The following is a 24,431-nucleotide window of genomic DNA, read 5'->3' as shown; positions in this document are numbered from 1 at the left end:
CTGCGCGGGCCTGGCGGCGGGGACGGGCGGACAGGCCCAGGGAAGGAGCCTCGGCAGGGAGGCCGAGCCCGCCGCCGCCGCCCCGACTCCTGCCCGGGCGGCTCTGACGTCCGCTGTTGTTGCTGGAAGTGACGTGCGCGGGGAGGGACGCGCGGCGAGCGGAAGTGCCCGTCGGGTTCGGCGGCGGCAGATTCGGTCTGCGCCCGCCGCACAGCCGGGGAACGGCGGAGCTCCGCCGCGCTGCCAGGGAGCGGCCGCGGGGCCTGGAGCGCTGCCAGAGAGCGGCCGCGGGGCTCCCGCCGCGCGGGTGAGCGTCAGCATCGCTCTCGGGGCGCGTCTGTCCCCGCCGCGCGGGCCCGCTCCTAGCCCGGGGTCTCCCTCTCCTTGGGGACGGCGAGTTCCGGGCAGGGCCCGGTCTCCGCTCTTGTAGGGGCGAGGAAAGGCGGGTGGGGAGCCGGCCCCGGCCCCGGTCCCGGTCCCAGTCTGGCGAGTTTGCCGCAGCGCCCTGGTTCCGGGACCGCGGCCCGCCTTGCCGTGTCCTGGCTGGGACACGCTGTTTTTCCGCTGGTGCCCGGGGCAACCAGCCGGGGACGCGCGGTGCCGTGTGCCGCTCGCTGGTGTGCGAGTGGCCTCTGCGCCCAGGGTGTCGCAGCTGGCACGGCGGCGAAGTCCCGTGTTTGTCGGTGATGTGTTTGCAGCTCTGCGTAATGGTGTGATTTACCCCAGCTGCCCTCCCTGTGCTACAGGAGAGTCTAGATTCAGTTGGAAGAAATCAAAAGTCTAGTTGTTGGGCATTTCAGAGACGGCGTTTACAGTGTTAACATACTTGGTAACTTGCATGGGGTAGTTATTTTAGTTTTTGTTTATTTTAGTCTTTTTGTTTAGTTTTTACATTGATCCTTTGAATATCTATCATACACATTTTTGACAGTTGTTCTTTGAGCCACTTCCTCAAAGCTTTATATTATGGTAACTTGAAACTTTGTTATACTCGATTTTATTCTTGATAGCCAGCGCTCTGTAAATTCTACAGATCTCTACAGACAAAAGCTATGTATCTCATTTTACAGGGTTCACCTTCCCAAGATTTGCTGCCGGCTTGACTGTTACTTTTATAAACTCTTAGGCTGTTTTGTAGTGACAGTAGTTACCAGTTTTTACATCCAGAGGTCTGGTGTAAAAAGAAAGGATTGTTGATACTTTTGGGAAACAGCCTATATACGATCAGACAAAATCCTGTGGGAGTGTCTTCTGTGACTGTTTGCATTGCAGATTAGAGCTTCAGTTTTATGTCAGATTCTTTGAGATTTGTCTTAATAGCTATTTAAATTTGCAAAACCATAGAATGGATCACATTGTAACATAATGCAGGAAGAATAGCTGCCTCAATTTCCAAATAATTGGTTAAATTATTCCCATTCTGACTTTGAAAAGTAAGTATTGTGTACTTCTGTTTAGTGTAACTAATAACCCAAAACCTAATGGTTCAATTAAAGAAACCTGATGATTAAGTAGGAAGAAAGTCCTTTTAACAAGGGCAAAACACATGGGAAGAGCTTACTCTTGAAGATTGCTGATCAAGCACCACAGAAGCACAAGAAGAAAAACACCCATAACAAACCCAGCCCGCTGTAAATGTAACTGTTTCTTGAGACCATTGCTTCATTTATAAACTGTGTGACCGTGCCTCTTCACTGCTTGCATTTGTAGGCTTCAAAATACTTGTTTTGTAGCAAGAAAAGAAATTTAGTGAAAATAGTGGCAGGTAATTATCTCCTAGGTCCTAGCAGAAAGTTGAATTTAGGTGATTATTTGCATTTTGTAATTTTTGTGTACATAATTTTTTTTAACAGATGCACTTTTTTATGTTTATTTCATAACCTGAGAGAGGAATAGCATTTGGAATAATGGCAACAGGAGACCTAAATGGAAGTTTAAGAAAAATAGAACAAGGACTTCGCTTGTTAAATTATCCACGAGATGTGGATTATACAGTGTAAGTGGCAGTGTGAAAACTTATGCTAATACACGATGACAGCAAGATGTGTAAGCAAGATAAGCATAAGGATTAGCGTTGCACCCAGTGATAAGCAGAACATAACTGGGAACTTGGGGTGTGGTCTGTGTGAACTGGGATATAAAAGTACACAGTTTTGCTCTTCTGAGCAATCCTTAGAACAATCCTGGGCTGTATTACTGTCTTGCTCTTCTTCTGCTGTTCTTGTCTTTATTTTTGTTAATGTCGCCTTTTGGATTTCTTCAGAAGCGCTTCCAAAACTTCCTTCAGGAAATTTCATCCTATAAAGATTAGAACAAAAAAATGGTCTGAATGTTGAGCTGGAAATGTTGGTGGGCTTTAGACTTGACAATGTTTAAATTATATGTAGATCACAAGAACATTTTTTTGAGCATTTTACAGATAACAGCAAAGATGGCTGAATGAGAGATGCCCAGGCTATGAAACCTTAGAATGAAAGCTATTTAGATAGAACCTAATGTGTATTTATTCCTTTCAAGTTAGAATTCATGTAATGAAAAGCTTTTGTTATCTTCTGCTGTATAAAATACTTTTGTCTCTTTATAGGTTAGTAAAAGGGGATCCAGCTGCATTTTTACCTATCATCAGCTATTGTTTTACATCTTTTTCAACTTGCATAGCAGAGCTTTTGGTAAAGTGTGATGTGGAACTGACAGCCAAGAGCGACTTGCGTTTTATTGAAGCTGTTTATAAGGTATCCTTTCATGTTCTTTGCTAAAGAAACTTCACAGAAATTAAACATTTACTATGAGCTTTACTAGAAAGTTTTTGGAAATGAGCTTGAATTTTAGTTCTATTAGGATTTAAGATGGGTATTAAGTCACTGTATGCAAGTTTTTAGATTTTAATGAAAATAAGAATGGGTGGTGGTAGCCAAATCTCAGTTTTGAGACATTTGCAGAAATAGTAATATTGTTAGATGTTAGTTTTGAAGAACACAGAAACTTTTATTGGCCAGAAAGATTTATAGAAGTGACCTTGGCAAAAAACTTAACCACCAAAAAAATCACAAGGAACTCGAAAAATTGTAAGCACAGTTTAGAAATACAGCTATTTTGAAACACTATGCCATTTTAATACATAAAGTTGAATATTAACCTTTTATAAACCGGAATAAAATTATTAACTGATTGAAAATAACTTTGAACTATCCTTAAAATGTACAAAAGCATGTTTTTATGAAAGGTGGATTGATGAATTAAGAAAAAGTGGCTTATTCAGACGAGGTTTCCATCTGAGAGGAAAGGCTTCTTTAGGAGCCTTACGTAGCCCTCTGATGTATTTGCTGAGGTTAATATAACATTTTATTGTAAATTCACTTTAAAAGCTCTTAGTTTTAATTTTTTTTAGTATTAATTTGTATAGTCAGTTATTTCTTGAATCTTAAGACTGTGAGTTGAAGTTTACAAGAGTGGTGTGAATGAAAGAGGAGATATGTTGAAGGCCTAGTTAAAAGGAACAGCTATATATTTATTGATTTATGTAAAAGTGATCAAATGAGAAAAGGCTTAACTGCTGAAGTGCAGGATGAAAGACAAGATTGTAGTAAAATAAGAATATGGGCATGCCATTTCTACAGCAAATTGTGAGGTGATTTTGAAAGTGAAGTAAACTCTTATTTTGTTGCAGTTTCTTCGGGATCAATTTCAGTATAAACCAATTTTAACAAAAGAGCAGTTTCTTCAAGTTGGCTTTGCAGAAAGAAAAATGCAAATTGTTTGTGACATTATCAACTGTGTGGTGAAGAAACATAAGGAGTTGAGTAACTCTAGTAAGGTACTGATCAAATGGTTGCCTTTTTTATAAGTTTCTTTTGACGTGTTTGATGCTGCAGATAAACTGGTTTTCAGCTTATCTTTGAAGATGCAGCATTGCTCATGGACCAAATAATGGAAAGTTAGTATGAAGTTTCATTGTAAGATGCTTGAATGCTTTCATTCAAGACATGAAGCTGGCAATACTTTGTAGTACAAAAAAATCAGAATGAAGATAAATCTAATTGTTGTTTTTACAGTAAGTGGTATATTTTCTTTTACACTTCTCGATACAATGAACATGTGAATTAATAAACTTCTCAGATAAATTTAAAAGCAAAACAAAATCTTCTCATGTTGAATTTCTGTAACAATTCAAAAATGACGCTTGTATTTGTTTCTCAAATCTGATTATTTTCATCAATGATACTTATAAGGGCATTATTTTTTATCAGTGTGTGTGGTGTATCAGTCTCTGCTTTAATGAAGGGAATTTCCAGTCTTTATATTTCACAGGATTTTGTTTCCTTGGAGTTTTTAACAAGTCTTTAGGACTTCTGCTTACTTAATTTGTCAGTTTTGAAGATATAACTACATTTTTTTTGTATTTGTTTTACTTTCAACTCTGGTGCCAGTTGTCTTTTCTATTTATAACCATCTATTGATGCAACCTAGCATAGGTATGAATGAGTGTAAAAGTATGGCTTTTACTTCTGGATCTGTATTCTCTTTAGCTGGGTCTTATTTAATTTTTTTTATATGTTATTGTACTACAGAGGTTTAAATGTATTTGTGTGTGTGCAGCATGAAATACTCCTGTCAGTCAGAGATGGTGTTGGAAAGTGGGGTGTGGAATCCTGAAAATTTTCTTTTGTTATTTTCTTCTGTTCACTTTGGAGGTTAAATCCCAAACGAGAAAAAAAATCAGACCTCTTAAGTCTGAAGTGTGGTCAAATTGTGGTAAAGGTCTTGCTGATCCAAGTCGCAGTGCTCTGAATCCCAAACAGGTATGAAAATAATTTTTATGTTTTATCTCGTTTGTAGTAAGTCAGGCTCTTGCTGAAATTTTTTGCTTTTGTTTTGGTTTTAATGCTTAATCAAACCAGTTTTGATGTGGGCTGGTGTTTGTTTGTTTGTTTGTTTTTCTCCAAAGTGTGCTTGGCTGAAATAATAGCTGAAATACAGAGGTTGTTGCCTCTATTTTACTGAGTAGTTGATCTCAAAATCTTGCTGGTAATGACCTAGTGCTGCTGTTTGTGCTATATTTGAATTATATCAAGTGTAAGGGAGAGCAATGGGAAAAGATACAATGGCACAAAGAAGAGCTGTATGGTGTTTGAAGAGTGAAGTGTGCTTGGCCTAGCATGTGTTTAAAACACAGCTTTCAAAGCACTGTTTGGTGTTTTATCTGAATCTGTTCAGGAAGTTTTCATAATGTAGCATTCCTTTTGGCTTTGGTTTTACAAAGGTAAAATGATTATGCATTAAGTAAAAATGTCTATACGTTATTCCACTCTTGACATGTGAAGGAGGCAGCTTTCCTGATATTATCTGCTAAAAGGGCGCAAAATAAAATTTTAGAAAACTTCTAGGACTATGATTGCATGCTAATAGCTGGTGGTTTCTACTTATAAGGAAAATACTGCTTTTATCAAGGAAAACTTTGTGAAGAAAGTGTTTGGAATGGCTTCTCTGTCTCTTCTAGTTATTAATAGTGGCGCTGCATGGGATAGATACGTGTGTTTTAAGAATTCCCTAGAAGAGGAAAGTTTCAGCTTAACTAAAACATTGAGGAATTTCTACATGTTAAGATGCTGCACAGAACTAGTGATTTTGCATTCTTAATCATTTTGTGATATTATCATAAGATTTAATCCACCTGAAGAAATTGCAAAATTTCTCTTTGTTTTCTCTAAGGGAAGTCTTCAAAGGAAACTAATGTATATCTCATAGAGCTATTTTGCTGACAGCTGTCAAGAAAAAGGAAGAATTCTAATCTTCCTATTTAAACCTTTTTTGTTCTTAATGTTTTAGTCATGGGTTTGATGTTGAAACTGTATGAATTTCGCTGTAGGTAATAACATATTTTCCAGTCCACACTTAGAAATCTAACAACCTTTAAATTAAAGGAGGACATGAATGTCTTCATTACTGTTTGTGGTAAGGAAACAAGGTACAGAGTATATATGGCAAAGTGCATGCATATTTGTTTTACAGTTCCTTCAAGTCTGTGTGATTTTTTTAAAAATTAAACTGCCTGCTCTTGTTTTCTGTGTATTGTAACCAGTTGGGATAAGATAGTTTTATTTAAATAAATATTGAAATAATAGGTCTTACTTGGCTAATGAATTGAAATATTATTGTTATTAATAACACCAGCAGTTAATTGTGTTTGTTTTTTAGCATACTCAAAAGAAGCCTCTAGTTGAACGACACTCAGGAAATGAAGTTAGTGGTGATCTTTGTCCACTACCCCTTCCAGCACAGGGAGGGACTGAGGAAGAATTGAGCCCAGATTATGATATTGTGGAAGTTAACTGTGAACAAGTAAGTACTTCTGTTTTAAGATGTCTTTCTATTACAGGATTTGTCTGAAGTGATAAAGGTTTTTATATTATAGCTATACTTCAGGAGCATGCAGCGGATATTTAATAAATGTATTGAAAAAGTAGGAAAAAGGAAAAGTCAGTTAAATTGTACTGTCTCTTTCAAGACACAGTTCTGTCAACAGCTTCTTTTAGAAGCTGTGTTCCCTGAGTAGGCATATTTTGGTAATTCTGGAAGAAAAATAATTTTCTGATGTAGCAGGATGTGGTTACTGAACTTGAAGATTGCGCTTAATTTGTTTCATCAAGCGATGAATTGCTTCTGTTTTGAAATTAGAGGATATGTTCTTATCGGTATTTTCAGGTCATAGAAGAAAATTCACAAATTGAGTTTTTAAAGAGTCAGCTTGCAGATTTCCAGGAAAAGCTTCATAAGCTAGATTGGATGGAAGATAAGCTACAAGTTTTAGAAGAGAAACTGCAAGGAAAGGTGATCGTAGATGAGAAGGAGTGGAATAACTTACTGAATCGAGTTTTGCTTCTTGAAACAGAACTGTTGTTACAATCCAGAAAGGTGTGTTAACTTCTCTCTTAATTCTATAACAAAAATTGCCCAAACATAATCTTGTTGGTCTGTTTCTGCCCTCCCTTCCTCCTGATGTGTTTTTGTTACTGGTTTTAAAAGTACAATCTGAATGCAAGTGCTGTTTATGAAGTTGATGGGTTTTTTTTCTTAACTGTTAAATTCTGTTCTCTGAGACTTTATGAACCAAAACTTGCCATCTGTTCTCATTAGTAATGATTCAGTGTAATTGTATTTACTACTAAAGTTATAGAAGAAAGTTTTTGAACATGGAATCTTCATTCTCTTCAACAGATAGTGACAAAAATGGATGGCATGCACACTGGAAAACACAGGGTTAATCAAAAAGTTATTTCTTATTTTAGTCCTATGTGTAATTTGTGGATCCTTGAAATTTCTAGTCTAATCAGTGGGGTTTTTTCTCCTATTCTCACTCTCTTCCCCCACTTCCTATTTTTTGTCCGTGATGTTCTTTGCATTTTTGAATGTGTGAAAGCACTGCAGTTGTGATGTGGCTACATTTGGCACAGCAAATAAAGCTTCTTGTTGCCTTAAGACTAGGTTATTTTTCATGCTGTTGAAAGGTCCTTGTGTGCACAAAATGTACTTTGATGTATGTACACATGTAAATATTTTGAGTTGCATTGAACCATAACATCACTTTGAAATTAATCATGTGATCCAAAAATTTTCCCTAATGTATCTTGTGTATCCTTCAGACACTGTCAGATGCTTTCCAGAAGTTGAAAATCCTTGTGGAAAATAGTTGATTGGTGTTGCATTTTTCTTTGCAGCTGTAAAACTGTTGAATTTATTCACAACCAGGAGCTCTGTGCATTTTGCTGACCCCACTAATTTGAAAATGTTGCTAGTACTTGTATACCAGACATGTTTTACTGTGTACCTGGCAAGTGTGGTGGTTATGCAAAGCCTTGAAATAGACAGGTGTTCAAACTGATCACTAGGTTATCTCTAAAAGCTGTAGCTCAGTTAGTAACGAGAGATATTCTCAATCACTTAAAAAAAAATTAGGTCCTTAGTAGTTCATGTGATTTTACCATCTGAAATCAGAGTCTTATGGATCAGTAGACATGTGTCCAACTAATACCACCAATGATAATGGGTTTTTTTTTTCTGGCAGCAGTCTCAAGAGGCCTTCAGGTGAACAGGCACAGACAGTTTTTCTCCTGTTTCAAATGTATTCTTTTCAAGAAATTGCTGTAGCACATGGGAAAGCTCATGTTTCAGACTAGACTTGTTCTTTTGTTTTTGTAAATTTGGTTTATTACTGCTTCACTAACATGTTTATTGCAGTTGTTCATATGATTGGAATAGTACCTGGAAAATACTCTAAAAAATATCACTGAGAAGTTTCCAGTGATAATTATATTTCTGTACTGCATGTTACTGACAGAATTCACCTGCAGAAACAAGTTCAGTTATAGTTTCTGTATGGCATTCTATATACAAATATATAAGACTAAATATATGTATACATAGTTATCAAAGCAACTATTTTGCAATAGACGTTTGAAAACTGCTAAGAAATAATCCTATGGGCCACAGAATTGGTGCTTTTTTGTTTAATGAAATTGCGTCCACCTTGTGCGTCACACATACAGAAACAATTCAGAATTACTCCTCTCTTACTCTTGCACTTTCCAGGGAGTTTTTGGCATCTAGCCAACGTAGCAGGAACACTGTAAGATCTGTCTTTTGCTGTTGCCAAAGTAAGTTGCCAAAGTAGCAGCAGCTGTGCATTTAAGTTCTGGGAAAGTCTGAAAGCTACCAAATCCATTTCAATGAAAGAAATTGAAGAGACATAGTCTCTGCAGATTCTATTTTTGTGTTTTTTAAGAGATGGACATTATTACAGTTTTTTCCAGCATTTTCCCATACAATACCTACTATTTCTCCTTTGTTAATTTTTTTGAGTGTAGTATTCAGCTGTTAGCTGATGCTGTTACTCCAGTATATAAAGTGACATATTTTAAAGGCTGAGATATCAAATCATAATGATTACTCATTGGTAAAAAAAAAATCTAGATGTTGTTTGAATGTTTTATTTTCTTACTTTGAAATTAGAAAGTTGAACTCAAAAATACTATTGTTTCTTGATTATGAACAACCTTTTTAAAGTTACATCAAGTTAAGCTGAGAATGTGTCTTAAAAGAGCCCTCTCTCATTTAGGAGCCTGGGAAACCAGCTTAAAATAGCCTTCTGGGTTCTAAGCATTTAGGTGCAATGAATTTCATTTAGTCTATAGGCTGTTTTTTTGGGACTGAGGACTCTATATTTGAATATCAACAGGCAGTAGAAGAAGGCACACTTACTTTAAGCTAATGGCAACCAATGTTGAGATGAAATTATTAGTACAGTCCAAGACCATTCTGATTGTTCATTCTACTCATAAGTAAGTTTTATGCACTATATTTTGACCTGGTTTTGACCTCATCATGAACAGCAATATTGATGTTTTAAAAAATACGCGTTAAATAGACTAGTTTTTTAATGAAGTGCATTTATGGAAATGTTGAATTTTTTAGTCCTGTGAAGATATTTGTGCAGTGCCAACATGGTGTAGCAAGCAAATACACACATACCTGATATTTAAATATAGTTTTGTTCAGTCAGAAGATGATTTAAACAGGGTGTATGGCTAAAATGCAGTAAACTTGTATTTCAGAGAGACTTTCTTAAAGACTTCAGCAATATAAATCAAAAAAGAACTTCTAGTAGCATTCCAGTTTCCCTTGGTGAGTATTAATGATTTCCCTTTTAATTAATGTAAATATGCTAAACATTTCTTGCTGACCTTGACTAAAATAGTTAAGTAGGTAACTGCAATTTAGTGACCTATGAATTTAAACCCATCCTGCAGATAAGAAGTTAACCTCCTCATCATTTCATGTTTCTAACTTATTCTTTATATGATTTAGTTGCTATAGCATAGTAAGTAATAGTTTAAAATAGCTACTAAAAATATCAAAGAGGCAAATTAAGGTTCTGTTACTAAAGCTGTGAATAACAATACTGTCATTTGGACTTTAAAGCAGTTATCATCATGTTCCAAAAATGCGCTGTTCTCAAGCCAAATGGAGTTATTTTTGCTGCCACTAATATCCTTTAGGTTGCTGTTTTCTTCTTTAATGGGGCTCAGACAAATAATGATTCATAATCTTTGTTTGTTTTCAACTCACTACTAAATGTTTTCTATATTTCTATGCTCTGAAGCAGTTAGCAGCTGTCCAACTGGCGTTTTTGATAAACTTTCTTGTTTTGAAGAGAAAGTCAAAATCTTTTTCTTCCGTTTCCAACTTCCGTTTAATTTTGATAACCTACAAGAAGTAAACAAAGCAGATTTGAGTGGGAAAAAAGTTAAAAGCACTGCTCAGGCCATGAGTAATTCATCTGTCTTCCTCAATGGTAGCTCTTTGGCCTTTAGCTCTATTAGCTCCCTCTGTTCTCTTCCTTGATTTGGCCTGTTTCCCTTGTGGCAGCTGTTATTCCTACCACCAGTGGTAAGGAGGATATTCCATTTTCCATTCTCACATATTAGGCTTTTTTGTCCAGTGTGGGGCTTTTGAATTGTAATTAAAAAGGAGTCTCAGTAATCCAGTTTCCATGGAAATTAGGAATGCAGTTCTTGGTTAGGTCAATGCTTGTTTTTATCATAGAGTCTCAGAAACGGGACCTTCATTTTACAGGACTCAGAAAGCTTGCAACATATTTACTTCCTGTGATAAGTTTAGTGGTGTGTTACTGACACTTGAGGACTTTGTAGTAAGTAAACAGGCAGATGGTTTTTTGAAAGAGAATTTTCAGACTCCCCAAATTCTGAATTTGTTGTTTCTGCTTTTCTAAAATTCAGGAAATTTTAGGCATGAAAGTTACTAGGACAGTCTTAACTCTTTTATCTGAGAGTATAGTACTTGGGATCCTTTCCGGCTCTTTTTGGTTCTTGTACTCTTAAGAAATCACAGCTGTACCAAATAAAAAATTTTTAATTTTAGGTATTTAAAAACAGTTTATTATGAATTTTGGATACAAAATAGTGTGGCTACGTTTGTTCCAAAGGTATGATGTGTAGATGGTGACTTTACTAAAAATGGATATGGGAACATGTGTTTTTTCGAGATACTAAATTCTCTTCCCTGACAATAGTAATCTATTATATATCACAGCTTCCAAATGAAAAAAAAAGAAAAAAGAGACAAAAATTCTGCTACTTATAAGTCAGGTTACTTTGCACAAATTAAAGACATGTTTGAGCAGGCAGTTTACAATAAAAATAATGTAAACTATATGAAATTACTATTAAAGGTTTGTCAATGTAATCAGATGTTCATACGCTTTGATTTTATTCTAATCAGGAGAAAATAATCTTCTTAGTAATCTTTAGAATTTGCTTTTAGTATATTATATATATTATACATAGTGTCATATTGCACTTGTTTAAAAAAAATGAGAAACCTATTTTGGACTCCCATAGTAGCTTTTTCCTTCCCCTCTTTATACAATGCATTCTCTTCTGTTATTGCCTACTGTAAATCACATTATTTGATAGCTGACCTTGCAAAAGAGAGCAAGAAGGCAAAGGTGACATAAAACTGAGCATTTCTCTATAGATATGGAGAGGAATGAGGAGATGCCAGGGAGTCATCTTCAGTCGTCTGGATGCGGTTCGCTGTTATCCACAGACCAATCTCCCAAAGACATGACCATTAATTCTCATGATCTGACAGACATTTCAAAGGTAAGTAAAGCTGGTGAATGTTCAGTTGATTTCCTTTGAGGTCAAGAGAACAAGTAAGCATTGGTTTTAGTTGTATATACTGATAGAAAAACAAGGAAACTGTGCAAAACTACCACTAGTTCTGTCTCATAAAAATACTTTTCATATGTAAACACTGCTTAAACTCACATTTTCTCTGAATTTAAATTGAAAGTCCATCTGAAGAATGTAAGCTTTGAAGAGTTCACTAACTATGTTGCTTTTAAATTGTAGGAGACAATAAGACAAAGAATGGAAAAGATAAGTAAAATGTAAGTAATAGGAAAGGGCAGCAGGAATTTATTTCCCAGGAGGGAGTTGTACTGGACTAAGGCGCACAGAGAATGTACATATGTGTTCCAAACCTCAAAGGTCTGTACATCAGGTGTGGCATTTCCTTATGGCTCTACTGGATAATAAATCCACTTACAGTTTTGTATTTGTGGGATGAGTCACTGTTTTGGTTTCTAAAAAGCAATAGAAAGCACTCTTAATAGTATTAACTAGAGAATAACGAGTGTTTAGAATTTGGTTGATAAGAAATAGGAATATTATTTATTTCCTGATTTAAATTCCCTGGTACTTGCAATTTTTCTTCCTGAAAAGTACCTATTATCTTAACTGATTTTTATTATTTAAGGAAATGTAAAACTAATTTCAGCCTAAGCATTATAATAACTGTATTAAGATGTATTTGATAATTATTCTGAGATCTAGAATAAATTTTTTTGTTATATTTTTATTATACTTGAAGAGAAATGTGTTGCTTTATCATGTTTCTCTAGCAAGAGATTTCTATAAGTGTGTGGCCTATAAAAAGCTCTGGCCTTTTCTGTAATTTTAATTTTATTGTGTGGTTTTGTGTACTTGAGGTTTATTGATAAATGGTAGGCATTTAAGATAGAAATGAATTGCAGGGGAAAAGGGTGGGATGAGAGAAAACGTATGGGGTCATGCTGCTTATTAGTATTTTGGATAATTAGGAAGTTAAAAGCAAGTCAGTTATTTTGAGTTATTTTGTACCCTATTTTATTAAGGTATGTAAATAAAATTTATTTTCAGAATGGAAGAAACCTTCAAATTGTTCAAAACACCAAGCCCACCTCTGGGAATACCTGCAAGCACAAGTCTTCAGACCTTGTCTCTGCAGCCTTGTGGATACCAGAAATAATCTGTATGTTTGTACAGCGTTAAATTTTTAATATATCAAATTTGTAATGATCACTATTGCTTTTATTGCTTTGAATAAATATTTTACTCATGCATCTGTGTATTGATTTCCCTCCCCACGACCACAATTTTTGATTTTAAAGACTATTCAAATAGCTTCTTCCCCCCTCCTTGCACTTTTGTAAATTGAAGTCATTACAGCAGTGTATTCTTGTGTTGACATTTGTTAGCAGTGTGCTAAGTAATATGTTTTTTAAAGTGTGTGGGCTTGAGGACTGTGGTTTACATCCTGTTGGAAACATTCCAGCTGGAACTTGCATATTACACCCAAGAGGCATTCTTACATACCATCCTACCATCTGTACTCTTGAATAAGTCTTAATAAAAAACTTACATACACAGTTTCAAATATGTACCTTTTTTGCTGTTGTTTTTGAAATTTTATTTTTAAATATAAGTTTTCATGCTGAGCTGGAGAGCACCAACACTTTATGGCTTCCATTAACACTGACAAAGTGGGGGTCAGTTTGATCCTAAACACAAAAATGTGCAAGTCCACAGACTTTGACTGCAAGAGATGTGTTGAGTGTTTTAGTGCTCTTACCCAACACATTTTAAGACCAGCAGCACAGATGGAGACCAGTCTGTATACAAAGAAACACATTTTCATTATTTGAAGCCATATTAAGATTTCTGTTTAGAGACATAAGTAGATGTAAGACTTGCATAAACATATGATCAAACCAAAGATGTGTGAGGCTTGATTAGATTTATTTAATTGTTTATTGCTTTTTGTAAATTGGTAGCCTATCATATCAAGGCTCTTTTGTGTTTTAATACTTCAGTTTAAAAGATTTTTGGAGTTTAATATTACAGACCAGTCGTAATTTTTTTGGGGGCAGAGTTTGCAGATGAAGGCAAAAGCAGCTGTTTAACATGCTGTAAAAAGTGATTTCTATGTTTTAACAATAATTATGATTTTTTTTCTATAACCATATGGAATATAAATGGACTTTATTTTACACAGAAACAGAAGAGTTTATGGCGATCTGTGATGTTATATGAACTAGTTCTGGGTTTTTTAGACTTTTGTGACTTCTGTGATTTTTCAGTTGTTTAAAAATAAAAGAACCTATAAAGATTAGATCGTAGGAATGTGTTTTGCTCCTTAATTGAAAATAGGCCTTGCAAATCACTGTTCATTATTCTAACAATGAAATGAAATGATGTTTCCTTCTAAATGTTATTACCATTTATGTCTTAAAATAGGACTACAGCACCATCTTGTGGAAATCTTTATTCAGTCATCAAAGAAGTAAAAATCAGTATTTCTGTCTTCTTTAAGCTGCTATGATCAAATATTTTGAATTATCTCTCTCTTATTTTTCCTCTTTGCCTTGAAGTCAGAGATGCTTTTATGTTAAGTAGGATATTTATTCTCTGTGATATTTGTTAAAGAGTGTGGCAGGACAGAGAGGAGAGACAGCTGTTTACTGATGCCATGGCAAAAATGAGAAGTCTTAGTATACTTGATTCAAGTTACAGAGACTTATCATTGAATGCATCTGGGGAATGCAGCATTAGGAAAAGTTCGTTCTCTCTGTGTGCAATTCAATGTAATTTCTATGTAGTACTATAAAATTGAAAACCCCAAGTTGTTAAATTATTTACTTCTTCCAGCAACATACACAGTACTGAGAAACTAAAACCAAGGGTATGGACAAGCTGAAGTTTGAGCAGTGCATTATTGTCTTGCAAAGGTTAATTTTTCTGGAGAAACAGGAAAGTAAGATGATCAAAGTATATTAGAAGCTACTAACTGTGGAAATTATTTAGTTACTTTGTAGTACAGATGCTTAAAATTCTTTACTAATCACTAGTGAACAGGGCTTGAAACAGCCTTTTTCTATCAACTGCTTGTTTTGACAAGTTAGGCATCATTGCAAACAGTTGCAGTTGTAATATATTCTACTTTAAAATAATTTATTTGCTAAATATTTACAGTTATCTTTTCAAACACTTTATGCCACATATACATTCTCTTTAGTGTTTTTTTTTTTTTTTTAGGATCTTTTTAAACTTTGTGTGGTGAAAATAATTTATGATCCTCAGCAAATTATGGTTCCTCAGGAAAAGTATTATATCTGCAAAAATGGTTTAATGATAGTATTTTGCTTCTGTGATCTGCAGGCAGATTTCTGTGTGATAGAGATCTGTGTTGTGCTCTTTGTGGGATACTGGGGATGATGCATTCTTGTCACCTGTGCCAGATGAGCAGTCAATACAAGGATAGTGATTAAAACACTTTTAACTTGAGTGACCCAAATGGGGAAAAGAAGTTGTTCCAAAACTGTGATATTCCTTCCCTGGAGCATCCTATGGCTTATTTAATGAGGAGTAGTAAAGTTAGTGTCTGTGTTTAGGCAATGTGACCTTATCTGATAGAAAAATGCTGTATCAATCACTGCAAAACGCATTCTCTAGACAATCTAGAGCAGATGCTTGATTTGGAAGTGGTCAAGCTTTTTATTCTCTAGGAGCAAACTGCTCTAGTTAGAGGTTCAGAATTAGCAGTAGTGTGGAGCCCTGATGTTCTAATGCAGCATTGGGTGTTGGTTTTCCTCTCCCCTTTCCCTATGCAGTTATTTTAAAGAAAACTTATACTGTAAAGCAAAATCACTTGTTGATAGACTCAAAATCAACAGAAATATAATTTTTCAAATGTTAGGTTTATAATGAGAAGTTTTTAGCATAAGCAATGTCAAAGAATATTATGCCTCAGGGTATTTTAATCAAAGGTGAAATTCTATTTCTAAAACATTCTGCTAGGTCTTCATAAACTTTCACACTTGCGTGTCTGTTCTCTTACCTGGTGTTGCTGCACAGCATTGAGTGCATGTTGAAATATGAACTGGGATTAAGAGTTAGAGAGCCTTGAATACTTTCCATGAATGCTGAGAATAGTTTCACAAAGCTGAAGTTTTTGGCAGCTTAAGGGATTTCCTCCCAGTGCTGATCATTCCCATCTGTCTGTGTTATCAACTGTGTTTTGTAACTGATGTGACTTAAATACACCCTTCTGAAAATAAATAGTGAGGGGTATTGGTTGTATTTTTTTGGGTGGCCTTGTTTTTGGGATTTTTTTTTCCTCATTCACATCAGCTCTGTGATCAGCTTATGACATTGCATCCAAATGTTTGTGCCTGAGCTTTCAGTTGGAGCAGCCTGCTATGCTGTCAACAAGTAACTGTGCAAGAGGAGAGAAAATGGATCAAGTTGGTGTTTTACTGCTGAAAGATATCTTTCTCTGAGTCTGCAGGGTGCTAGAAGTGAAGAAGTTCCTGTGCAAAGTCCTAATGTACATATTAATGAAAGCTTGTTTAGTGTATTTTTGAATTGATTGAATTAAAGGGCAAATGCATGTCTGAGAAAAACATGGAAAATAGGATTAAAGGAAATCTAAATCTACAATTTGGAATCGGGTCAGTTTTCAGGAGCAGAAATAGCTGTTTATTACATGTGCTTTTGTTTTTTGTTTCTTTTTTTCCTTGGCCTGCTCTTGGATTTAGAGGCATATTTTTCATGTGTTCAAAAATACCTTAAAAACTCAACCCATTCTTTGCTGTGTAAAATGACCATAAAATATACAGGCAAATACAAACCCAAACCTTGGAGAATATTCCTTGTAATCTTATGTATTGTGGAATAAATATGTATGAATATGTAACACATTTAAAATATTTCACATAGGCAATCACTGTACTGTAAAAATAAGAAACATATTCTCCTTACAACTTCAGTTTAACTGTAGGAATAAACTAGGCAATATAGTTCATGGATTTTGAAGCATTTTATTGCTATCAATATAAGCAAATTTCAATATGCAGAAAGACTCCTCATTTATTTCTAATGATGTGTGTTCATTTGCTCCACAGGTGATCAAGTAGAAAGCACTGTGCCTTTCCTGTCACACTGACTGATGGTCTGGCATTGCATAGTCTTTGTCCCCATATTGTTGCATAAGACGCTGATAGTGATTTCTTTGCCTGCTTGCTCTAACTGCAAAATTAAGAGATTCCCCTTGTTTTTCTCTTTAGTATGATGTGGTTTGTTTCATTGTTTATGCCCGCTTTAAGAATTACTTAGGAAAAAAGCCAATTGAAAAAAATGTAGTCTGTTTTCTCTTGTAATTGAAGCCATCCCATTGAAGCCTACTGAAGAAACTAAGCATAAGTTCATGAACTTACTTGAGCTTATGTATTAGTGGTAACTTAGGGTCCAGCTTCTTGTAGTTATAAAAGTGGTTGACAGCTGTCATAATTTCAGTTAAAGTAAGTTGTGCTTTTGTGTGAACTACAGAAAAATAGGTGCTGAAATGGTAGAAGATTACTAGCCTGAATGCTTTATCAAGTTCCATTTTAAATGGAGATATAACAATTTAAGATCGCTGACTCAAATTTTTTTTTTGTATGTTTTTTCTTGTATTGCTGTTGGAACATTTCTGTATTCTTTTTATTATATATAGCCTTTTTCATTAAGATATACCAGCAAACTATGTATTGCTCTAAGTATTTTGTGATTGGATGTCATACGCAAAATGTAAATATTTTTGTTTAAAACTGACTAGGACTTTGTTGATGCACTGACCATAAGTTGTCTTCAATATAAAATATATGGAGGGAAGGGATACAATAGTTACATTATTTTAGCTTGGAAAGAACAAAAGGTAATTTTTCTAGTGATTGAGAAGGCACTGAGATTAATGTTATTTCATTGTTGTTTCAAAGTCTTCAGCCTTGAGTGAAAGTATTTTTGTTGCAGAAATATCTTTGATAAGGTGTTTGGATTTTGAGTGAGTTTTCTGATGGTTTTGCCCTCATTTTAGAGATTGACATTAACACGTGCTAATATGAATCTAGTAGTAAGTACAAGCAGCAGCAATGATCTGTAGGTGTTCTGGTAAGGTTTGTGAGCTTTGCTGTACAGGTATAGTTTCACCTTAGCAATACATAAAGATAAGTTATCTGTGAATCCCTTCTTGCTTAAGGAGAGAAGTTGTCTTGAGTAAAGAGCAAGATGAAGTCCTGATAGAGGTGAGGCCTTGATATATCAAAACCCAGAATATGGAGGACTTTCCTGGTTATTGAAGTAAGATCCATAGGAAATTCCTCTGGAGGAGATAAAAATGGAGCTACAAGGGAAGCAGGAAAAGGCTCTGGATGATACAAAAGTGGCATCAGCAGGACCTATTTCCTTTAAGTCATGCTTTAAAAGTTACCTTCAGAATGTAATGTGTCTGACAACCAAGCAGCACAAAATACCAATGGGTGCCTTTAATTAAAAGTATATACTCATGTTGAGAACCACTTGAAGTGAAAATAGCTCAAATGAGTAGGAAAAATACACTGTAGTATGGCAGTCATCATCTACAGTACCTAACATCAGGGTTAGGTACTGTACCCACATGAACAGTCCAAGCGACCTTGTGACCAGTGGCTCCATACCCAATACATAAATGTTCAGATCAAAATTGTTTCCAACCTCTTCTGGGCAGTTCTGTTCTTATCTCAACTCTTCATGCCCTACATGGGGCACCAATTAAGACTGTCCTGGTTTAGGAATGGTATTCCCCAATTCAGTGTCTCCACTGAGACTCTCCAAAACCACACTGCTGCTCGTTCTCCCTGTTTTGCCCTCCCCTTTCCTGCTGGGTGGGATGGAGTTGAGAATTGGAGGCAAAAAAGGCAAAGATCATGGACTGAGACAAGAGCAATTTACTAGAAACAACAATGAGATAAGAAAAACAGTAATAGCAACAGGATTAATAACCAAGGGTTCAAAAGAGAGAGTGATTCCATGCAAAATGCTCTCTCAGCCTAGAAGGAACCCCTTCTTCCTGGACAAGTATGTCCCTTTCTCTGCCCTCAGCTATGAGGTGAGGTGATATAGAGTAACCTCCCTGTCCTAATCACACCCTCTCCCTGCTACTGCAAAAAATTAACCCTGTCCTGGCTGGAATCAGTATAGATAGCAACATGGCTTCAGCAAATGGTTTCATAAACATTTAATCAATAAAAGGAGATGGAATGTGACAGTATGTTGAATCTTGTACAAATCACGGACCTGTAAATAAGAGGTGAAAATTTAATTTGACAGGTTATCTAAAACTGCACGGGTTTCAGAGAGGGGTTTTTCAGCTTTAGGTAATAGACCTTCCAGACCTGTGCTGACTGAACTCAGTAGCACGCTTTAGCATGCAGCTAACTTTAAAATGTCTGCCTGAGTTAAGCTGTCTTGATGACTCATTTAGGTCCTCATTTACAATGTCTTGCATTTTTATCACCATTTGAGTCCCATTAGGTGTGCTAACAGTATTTATTTATGCATTTAATATTTGAAGGGGGGAGGGGAGCGAAGAATGACTGATGTGGGTTTTTTTCTGTCTACCTGAGTGACGTTTAATGTGAACACTTAAAAAACCACAGCTGTACTCAGAAGCATGTGGTAGCTCAGGTAATCAGTCTAAGTCCATGTAAATAAAATTGCTAACTGTAGCCAGTGTGAGCATTCCTAAGTTATCAGTAGCTTGAGGAGCTCAGGTCCTGACTCGTGGCTGGGGCTGATGTTGGGGTCAGCAGAGGCTGCAGGACCCAGGAAGTCCATGAGTCAGAACACGCCAATCTCTGTTGCGGTAACTGTGCTCCTGCTGATAACCAGGCTGGCTTGGTGACTCCAGTCTTAACATCATGGACAGCAGCACATTCATCACAAACTGAATGTGAGAATCTGAAGGTAAATGGTGCTCGTGTTAGGCAGTTGAATTATCTCATGCATCCCACCATGACTGCTGTATGTGTGATTTTCTGTCTACCTATGGGAACTGAAGGGACAAATACATTTATACATATCAATAAAATATTTGAAACACAATTAATACTAGTTTTTAACAGAAATGGTAAAATCAAGTAAGGATAACCTGAACTCAAGGTTTCTATTTTTAAATGGGGTCAATGCTTTCCTGTTAAAAATTGAAGTAGTATTTGGAGTGATTTAAGAAATAATATCCTGTTTTCATGTAAAGTAAGCCTGTAGTTCAAGTAAAGATACTCACAGAATATCCTGGGTTGGAAGGGGTCGACAAAGATCATCATCCTGGCCCTTCGAAGGACCATTCCCAAGAGTCAAATGTTTTTAAATCTGAACATTAAGTCAGACAATTTGGTAAAGGGTCATTCTTTTTTGTTCCTTCAGTGCTAGTCATTGCACAAGATTAAAAGTAGAACTCTTACCAAAGAGATCCTGAATAAAGCATATAAAGCAGGAAATGTATTTTCTATTTTGGTGTATTTTACTGGAAAATGTGGACAGACTTGTCTACTATAATGTAAACAATTTAGTCTTTCAGCTACATTTTTTTCATGAAAGATTGACATTTGCTGCTTTTTCCAGATAACAGTAGCCAATGTTGCCTTATCAGGAAATGGATTAGCTGCAGTTCTGTGAGTCATGGAGAAGATAAGAACAACTTTGAATAATGGAGCAATGGTGCTCCACAAGGAGCTTCCTTGTGTTTGAGGAAGATTAAACACCAAACTTCCCAATAATCTAACAATCAGCTTTTTTTCCCATATAAAATTTCTCCATCATTTAGAAATATGAACTTCAGATAAAGCTATTGAATTCTAAAGCTTTATATGAAAATCTTAAGCTTTTAATCTTTAAAATTATAAAGCTGCCTGCAATAGAGATAATATTTCAAAATTATGTGGTTTTTTATAGGAGAAATTAAATTTAATATCATGAACAATAATTTTTATTGTTCACGTGGGCCCTTATTTGCAACATTCTGTTTCCTCTAATCCCTCTAATCTATTATTTTCGAATGTCTAAGAAAAGATATCCAAAAATATGGTCTTAGAATCTCTATAGAAATTGCTGGGTTACATTTCTTGCATCTCTAAATGTCTGTCTACTCCCTTGCTAGGCAAGATTTTCTTGATGTCAATGAGGAATGCATTACTGCACATGATTCCTGCTCTCTTGCTATTATAATTAGTATGTATGTCATTTAGTCCTTATTGCATGTTCAGTTAGAACTGGTTTTGTAGCTGAAAGGGAGTTTTACTCCCCTATCACTTTCCTTCCTTGTATCTGGCCTACAAAGTTTTCCTTCTTTGCAGATGGAAGCTATGCTTTTCTGTTTCAGAAACTGCTTCTTCAGTTTAATGTCTGGATTACATATCTGGGGGAAGAGAGAAGAGCAAGCTCATTGCTTTTGCTACCAGTACTAAAGCTGATTCTCCTTTCTATTTTTGTCTTAATATATTTAATTTTTGTTGAAAAAGAAAAAGATCAACACTGCCCATACTCTAGTATAATCAGAATAGCAGAATACATTTTGTGAATGTGTGAAGTAAAAAAATAAATCCCAAAGCAGGAGCTTTTAGAAATGTCAGAAATACTGTTTTGGCTGTATTATTGTGACATGGCTTTTAACATACATGTTACTCCAAGCCCTTCTGTTAACTTTTTTTTGAATAGCATCACCCTTAAGCAATTTTTCTCTCCTTCAGTAAAGAAGAAATTGTTAATGGTGTTTATTACTGTGTCAGGTCAATCTGTGAGTATTTTACTTGCTGATACTTTCTTTTATGCCTTGAACTTCAGAAAGAGACAGCTATTGTTGTGATGGGTTTTGTGTTCCAGTGAATCTAGGAACAAGGGGGGGGGATAAATTAACAGGTTCAGTCAGGTGCCATGGCAAAAGCGCTGTTCTTGTTACCTCATTCCATTCTATTGGAAGAGATTCTGTATAACTAAATTATTAGGATAATTTTTCAAAAATGTCCACAGGGGACATTGTGCAGACTCTTGCAGAATGTGTACTGTGAGAGAGGCCATGGTCTAGGAAAGGTAAATCTGGGAAATATTCCATGGATGCTGTAGATATGCATATTAGTAAGATTGTGGCTACATTTGCATAATTCGCATGACTGGAGGGAAACAGTAGAGACAAAAAACATAAACAGCAAACATCAAGTATGAAAACAATGTTTGCAGAACAGGAGCAGGTCAATAAGAAAGGAACCTGAGTATTTCCAGAGTAATTTGGATAGGTAGATGTTGGCTTGAGTTTCTGTGTAATCATACAAACACATTCCTGTCTTCTGTATTCTGTTTGAAACCTGGATTTTTCAAAGCAAAATGTGATGTCTCTGATATTTTCCAAAGGGGCTATTTTGCCTCTGTGCAGTGAGATACTGTACATCCAGTATCTCACTTTTGCATAGGGAGAATCAACTTATAACTCATTGCAAAGTTAGATTTGTCATATATCTTGTTTAATGATTGTCAGAATTGAACTATTTCAGCAAACTGCTTTTTCACTCAGTATTTTCAGTAAATATCTTTTTAGCATTTCTGATCTTAGCAGCCTGAGTATTATTAGCCAAAATTATCATACCACAAGATAACTACCTCTTCCAGGACATTTATGAGTAGATTTGGATTTGATATTTCTACTTTATAACAGTAGGAGCAGTACACATGAAATCTTTGTCCTAACAGCCTCTTTTAAGTTTTCTTCTTCTAAGTGTTTTTCTTTTAAGTTTTCTTCAGCTTTTTGTTGTCTGACTCTTAACAAAATGTCATTCTAGACATTTCAGAGAATTGTCTGAAGGAAAAATTCCACAAATTCAGGAATGTCTACAATGATCAGAACTTTGAAATTACAGACTTCTGTATCCTTATATTTATCTTTCTTGTTCCTCCTGATTCATCCAAACAAAACTGTTTTATCTTTTACCTTTCTTTTTTACCTTCCTTAGGGAAGGTAAAGGAACATTGGGTTCTTTTTTGCGTGTTACATCTATACAAAATGTGACCTGTAATGGAGAATATTGAAAACATGATATTAAAAAGAAGTTCTCACCTAAAAATCCCATACAAATGAAGATGTTGAAGAAGGATTCTGCTTCTACTTTTCAGTCCTTTGAGGGTATTGTATACCTAATGTTTATATGACATGAAGAAAATTAGACATTTGTCACAGAAAAAATGGATGGATTCTAGGAAATGGGCATAGCTATCACATAATTGCAGCACAAGTTTGAGTGCAGCATCCTTCAAAGGGAATTGAATTTCATACTGCCAGTAGTGTAACATTCCTTGGTACTTAATAACAACTTTAAACTTGGAGGTAATGATTTCCCATTTAGACTCCCATTAAAAGATAGACACCTTAAACTGACCACTCCGCTCACTTAACCATGGTGTCTGTTTCATATAAAAGACTTCATGAATTTTTTTCCTCTTTCTTTGGGTTTCTGAGGCCCTTTCTGGCCCTTTCTTTAACAACTCGTCTGCCTGAGACCTTAGGGCTACACAGGAACCTCTGATGAAATTGAGGAAGATTCAAAGCTCCTTACATAGCTAAAATTGCATCAGATGACCTGTGAGAAACAGGTATCACTGCAAATTCAAGTTAATGTTAAGATTCCTGTCAGCAAAGGCAATAATTTAAGCCCTTTCTTGCAAAGCAACCAAATAAAGTATTACTCAAACATCTGTCAGCAGACTTGAGGTCTAACCCTCAGCTAAGCTGGAAACCCATAATGAGGGACACCTGGCCCAAACTGCTTTTGCTTAGACAAAGCTTCAGCACTTCTTTGATATATTGGTAGGCCACACTTGCGACAATAGAAATAATCTGTCCAGCCTAATTTATGCAGTCTGATTTTAACTCTTCTTTATTAGGTCTTGCTCTTTATCTTCAAATTATAAAAATTTTCTGTGTCCGAATGTATTGTGCCTTTCTTTAAAACTGTTCAAATTTAAAGTGCTGGTTTTCACTTGTAAAGCAATTAAGCATTCAATAATTCTGAGGTAAGTAGAAGCCTTCTGATCACCTTTCCATACTTAGGTACTATAACAAGCCAGCAGAATCCACTTCCTTCCTTTTCTAAAGTGGTCAATATTCCACTATTTATTCATTATATTCTCTGTGACTGCTTCCTCTGCTGTAATGTGCATGTTTGCTAATTCAATCTTTGACACAGGATGGGTCTATTTCCTTTAGATTTCCCCCACCTTTTTAGGTACTCAGGTGCTTCAAAGTTCAGGTTTGTCTGAAAGCTGAGAGCTAAGAAATAAGACTTCACATTGCATTTCCAAATAGGGCAAAAGGGGAAAAGTGAAGGGCTGTTTTTATAAAAACAATGAATAATCATTGTCCCCTCAACAGGGAATTTAACTGCTGCTCTTGACTTGAGATGGGATAGTTCATTTACTTGGAAAAAGCATAAGATAGGCCATTAACAGTTGTTTATAGAGCATGATGGATGTTACCTTATAATTACTGATATTCTACTGATAGTAACCTGAATCTTAGAGTTGTCTTGGGAAATAAAAAAGCCAGAGTCCCACGGAAACATGATCTTTGTCTCATTTTTTTTAGCTCTTCTATTAAATGGTGCTACTGTTAAAAAGCTTTAAAGTAAATACCTAATTGTTAAAACTATTGCTGAACCTGAAGATATTTTATGCTGTTATTAATTTTGTTATTCA

The 24,431-nt window shown here is 35.8% G+C and overlaps 1 protein-coding gene across 2 annotated transcripts; it reads left to right on the top strand.

The window, feature by feature from the left end:
- Positions 1–210: 210 nt before the first annotated feature.
- Positions 211–13,275, top strand: CEP44 (centrosomal protein 44). Of its 2 annotated transcripts, XM_058024587.1 has the most exons (11): positions 211–307; positions 1,854–1,996; positions 2,585–2,732; positions 3,668–3,814; positions 4,692–4,799; positions 6,196–6,339; positions 6,703–6,912; positions 9,609–9,678; positions 11,551–11,678; positions 11,931–11,968; positions 12,759–13,275. In XM_058024587.1, exons 2-11 carry the CDS (start codon positions 1,908–1,910, stop codon positions 12,865–12,867), a joined length of 1,191 nt encoding a protein of 396 aa, XP_057880570.1. In that variant the 5' UTR covers positions 211–307; positions 1,854–1,907; the 3' UTR covers positions 12,868–13,275. The 2 variants fall into 2 exon arrangements, with proteins under 2 accessions (XP_057880570.1, XP_057880571.1); XM_058024588.1 differs by lacking the exon at positions 6,703–6,912.
- The last annotated feature ends 11,156 nt before the right edge of the window (positions 13,276–24,431 follow it).

This window comes from Melospiza georgiana, chromosome 5 (genome assembly GCF_028018845.1).
Source record: "Melospiza georgiana isolate bMelGeo1 chromosome 5, bMelGeo1.pri, whole genome shotgun sequence".
Lineage (NCBI taxonomy): Eukaryota > Metazoa > Chordata > Aves > Passeriformes > Passerellidae > Melospiza > Melospiza georgiana.
Note: the sequence above shows the minus strand (reverse complement) of the source record. Positions and strands in the feature narration are given on the sequence as shown.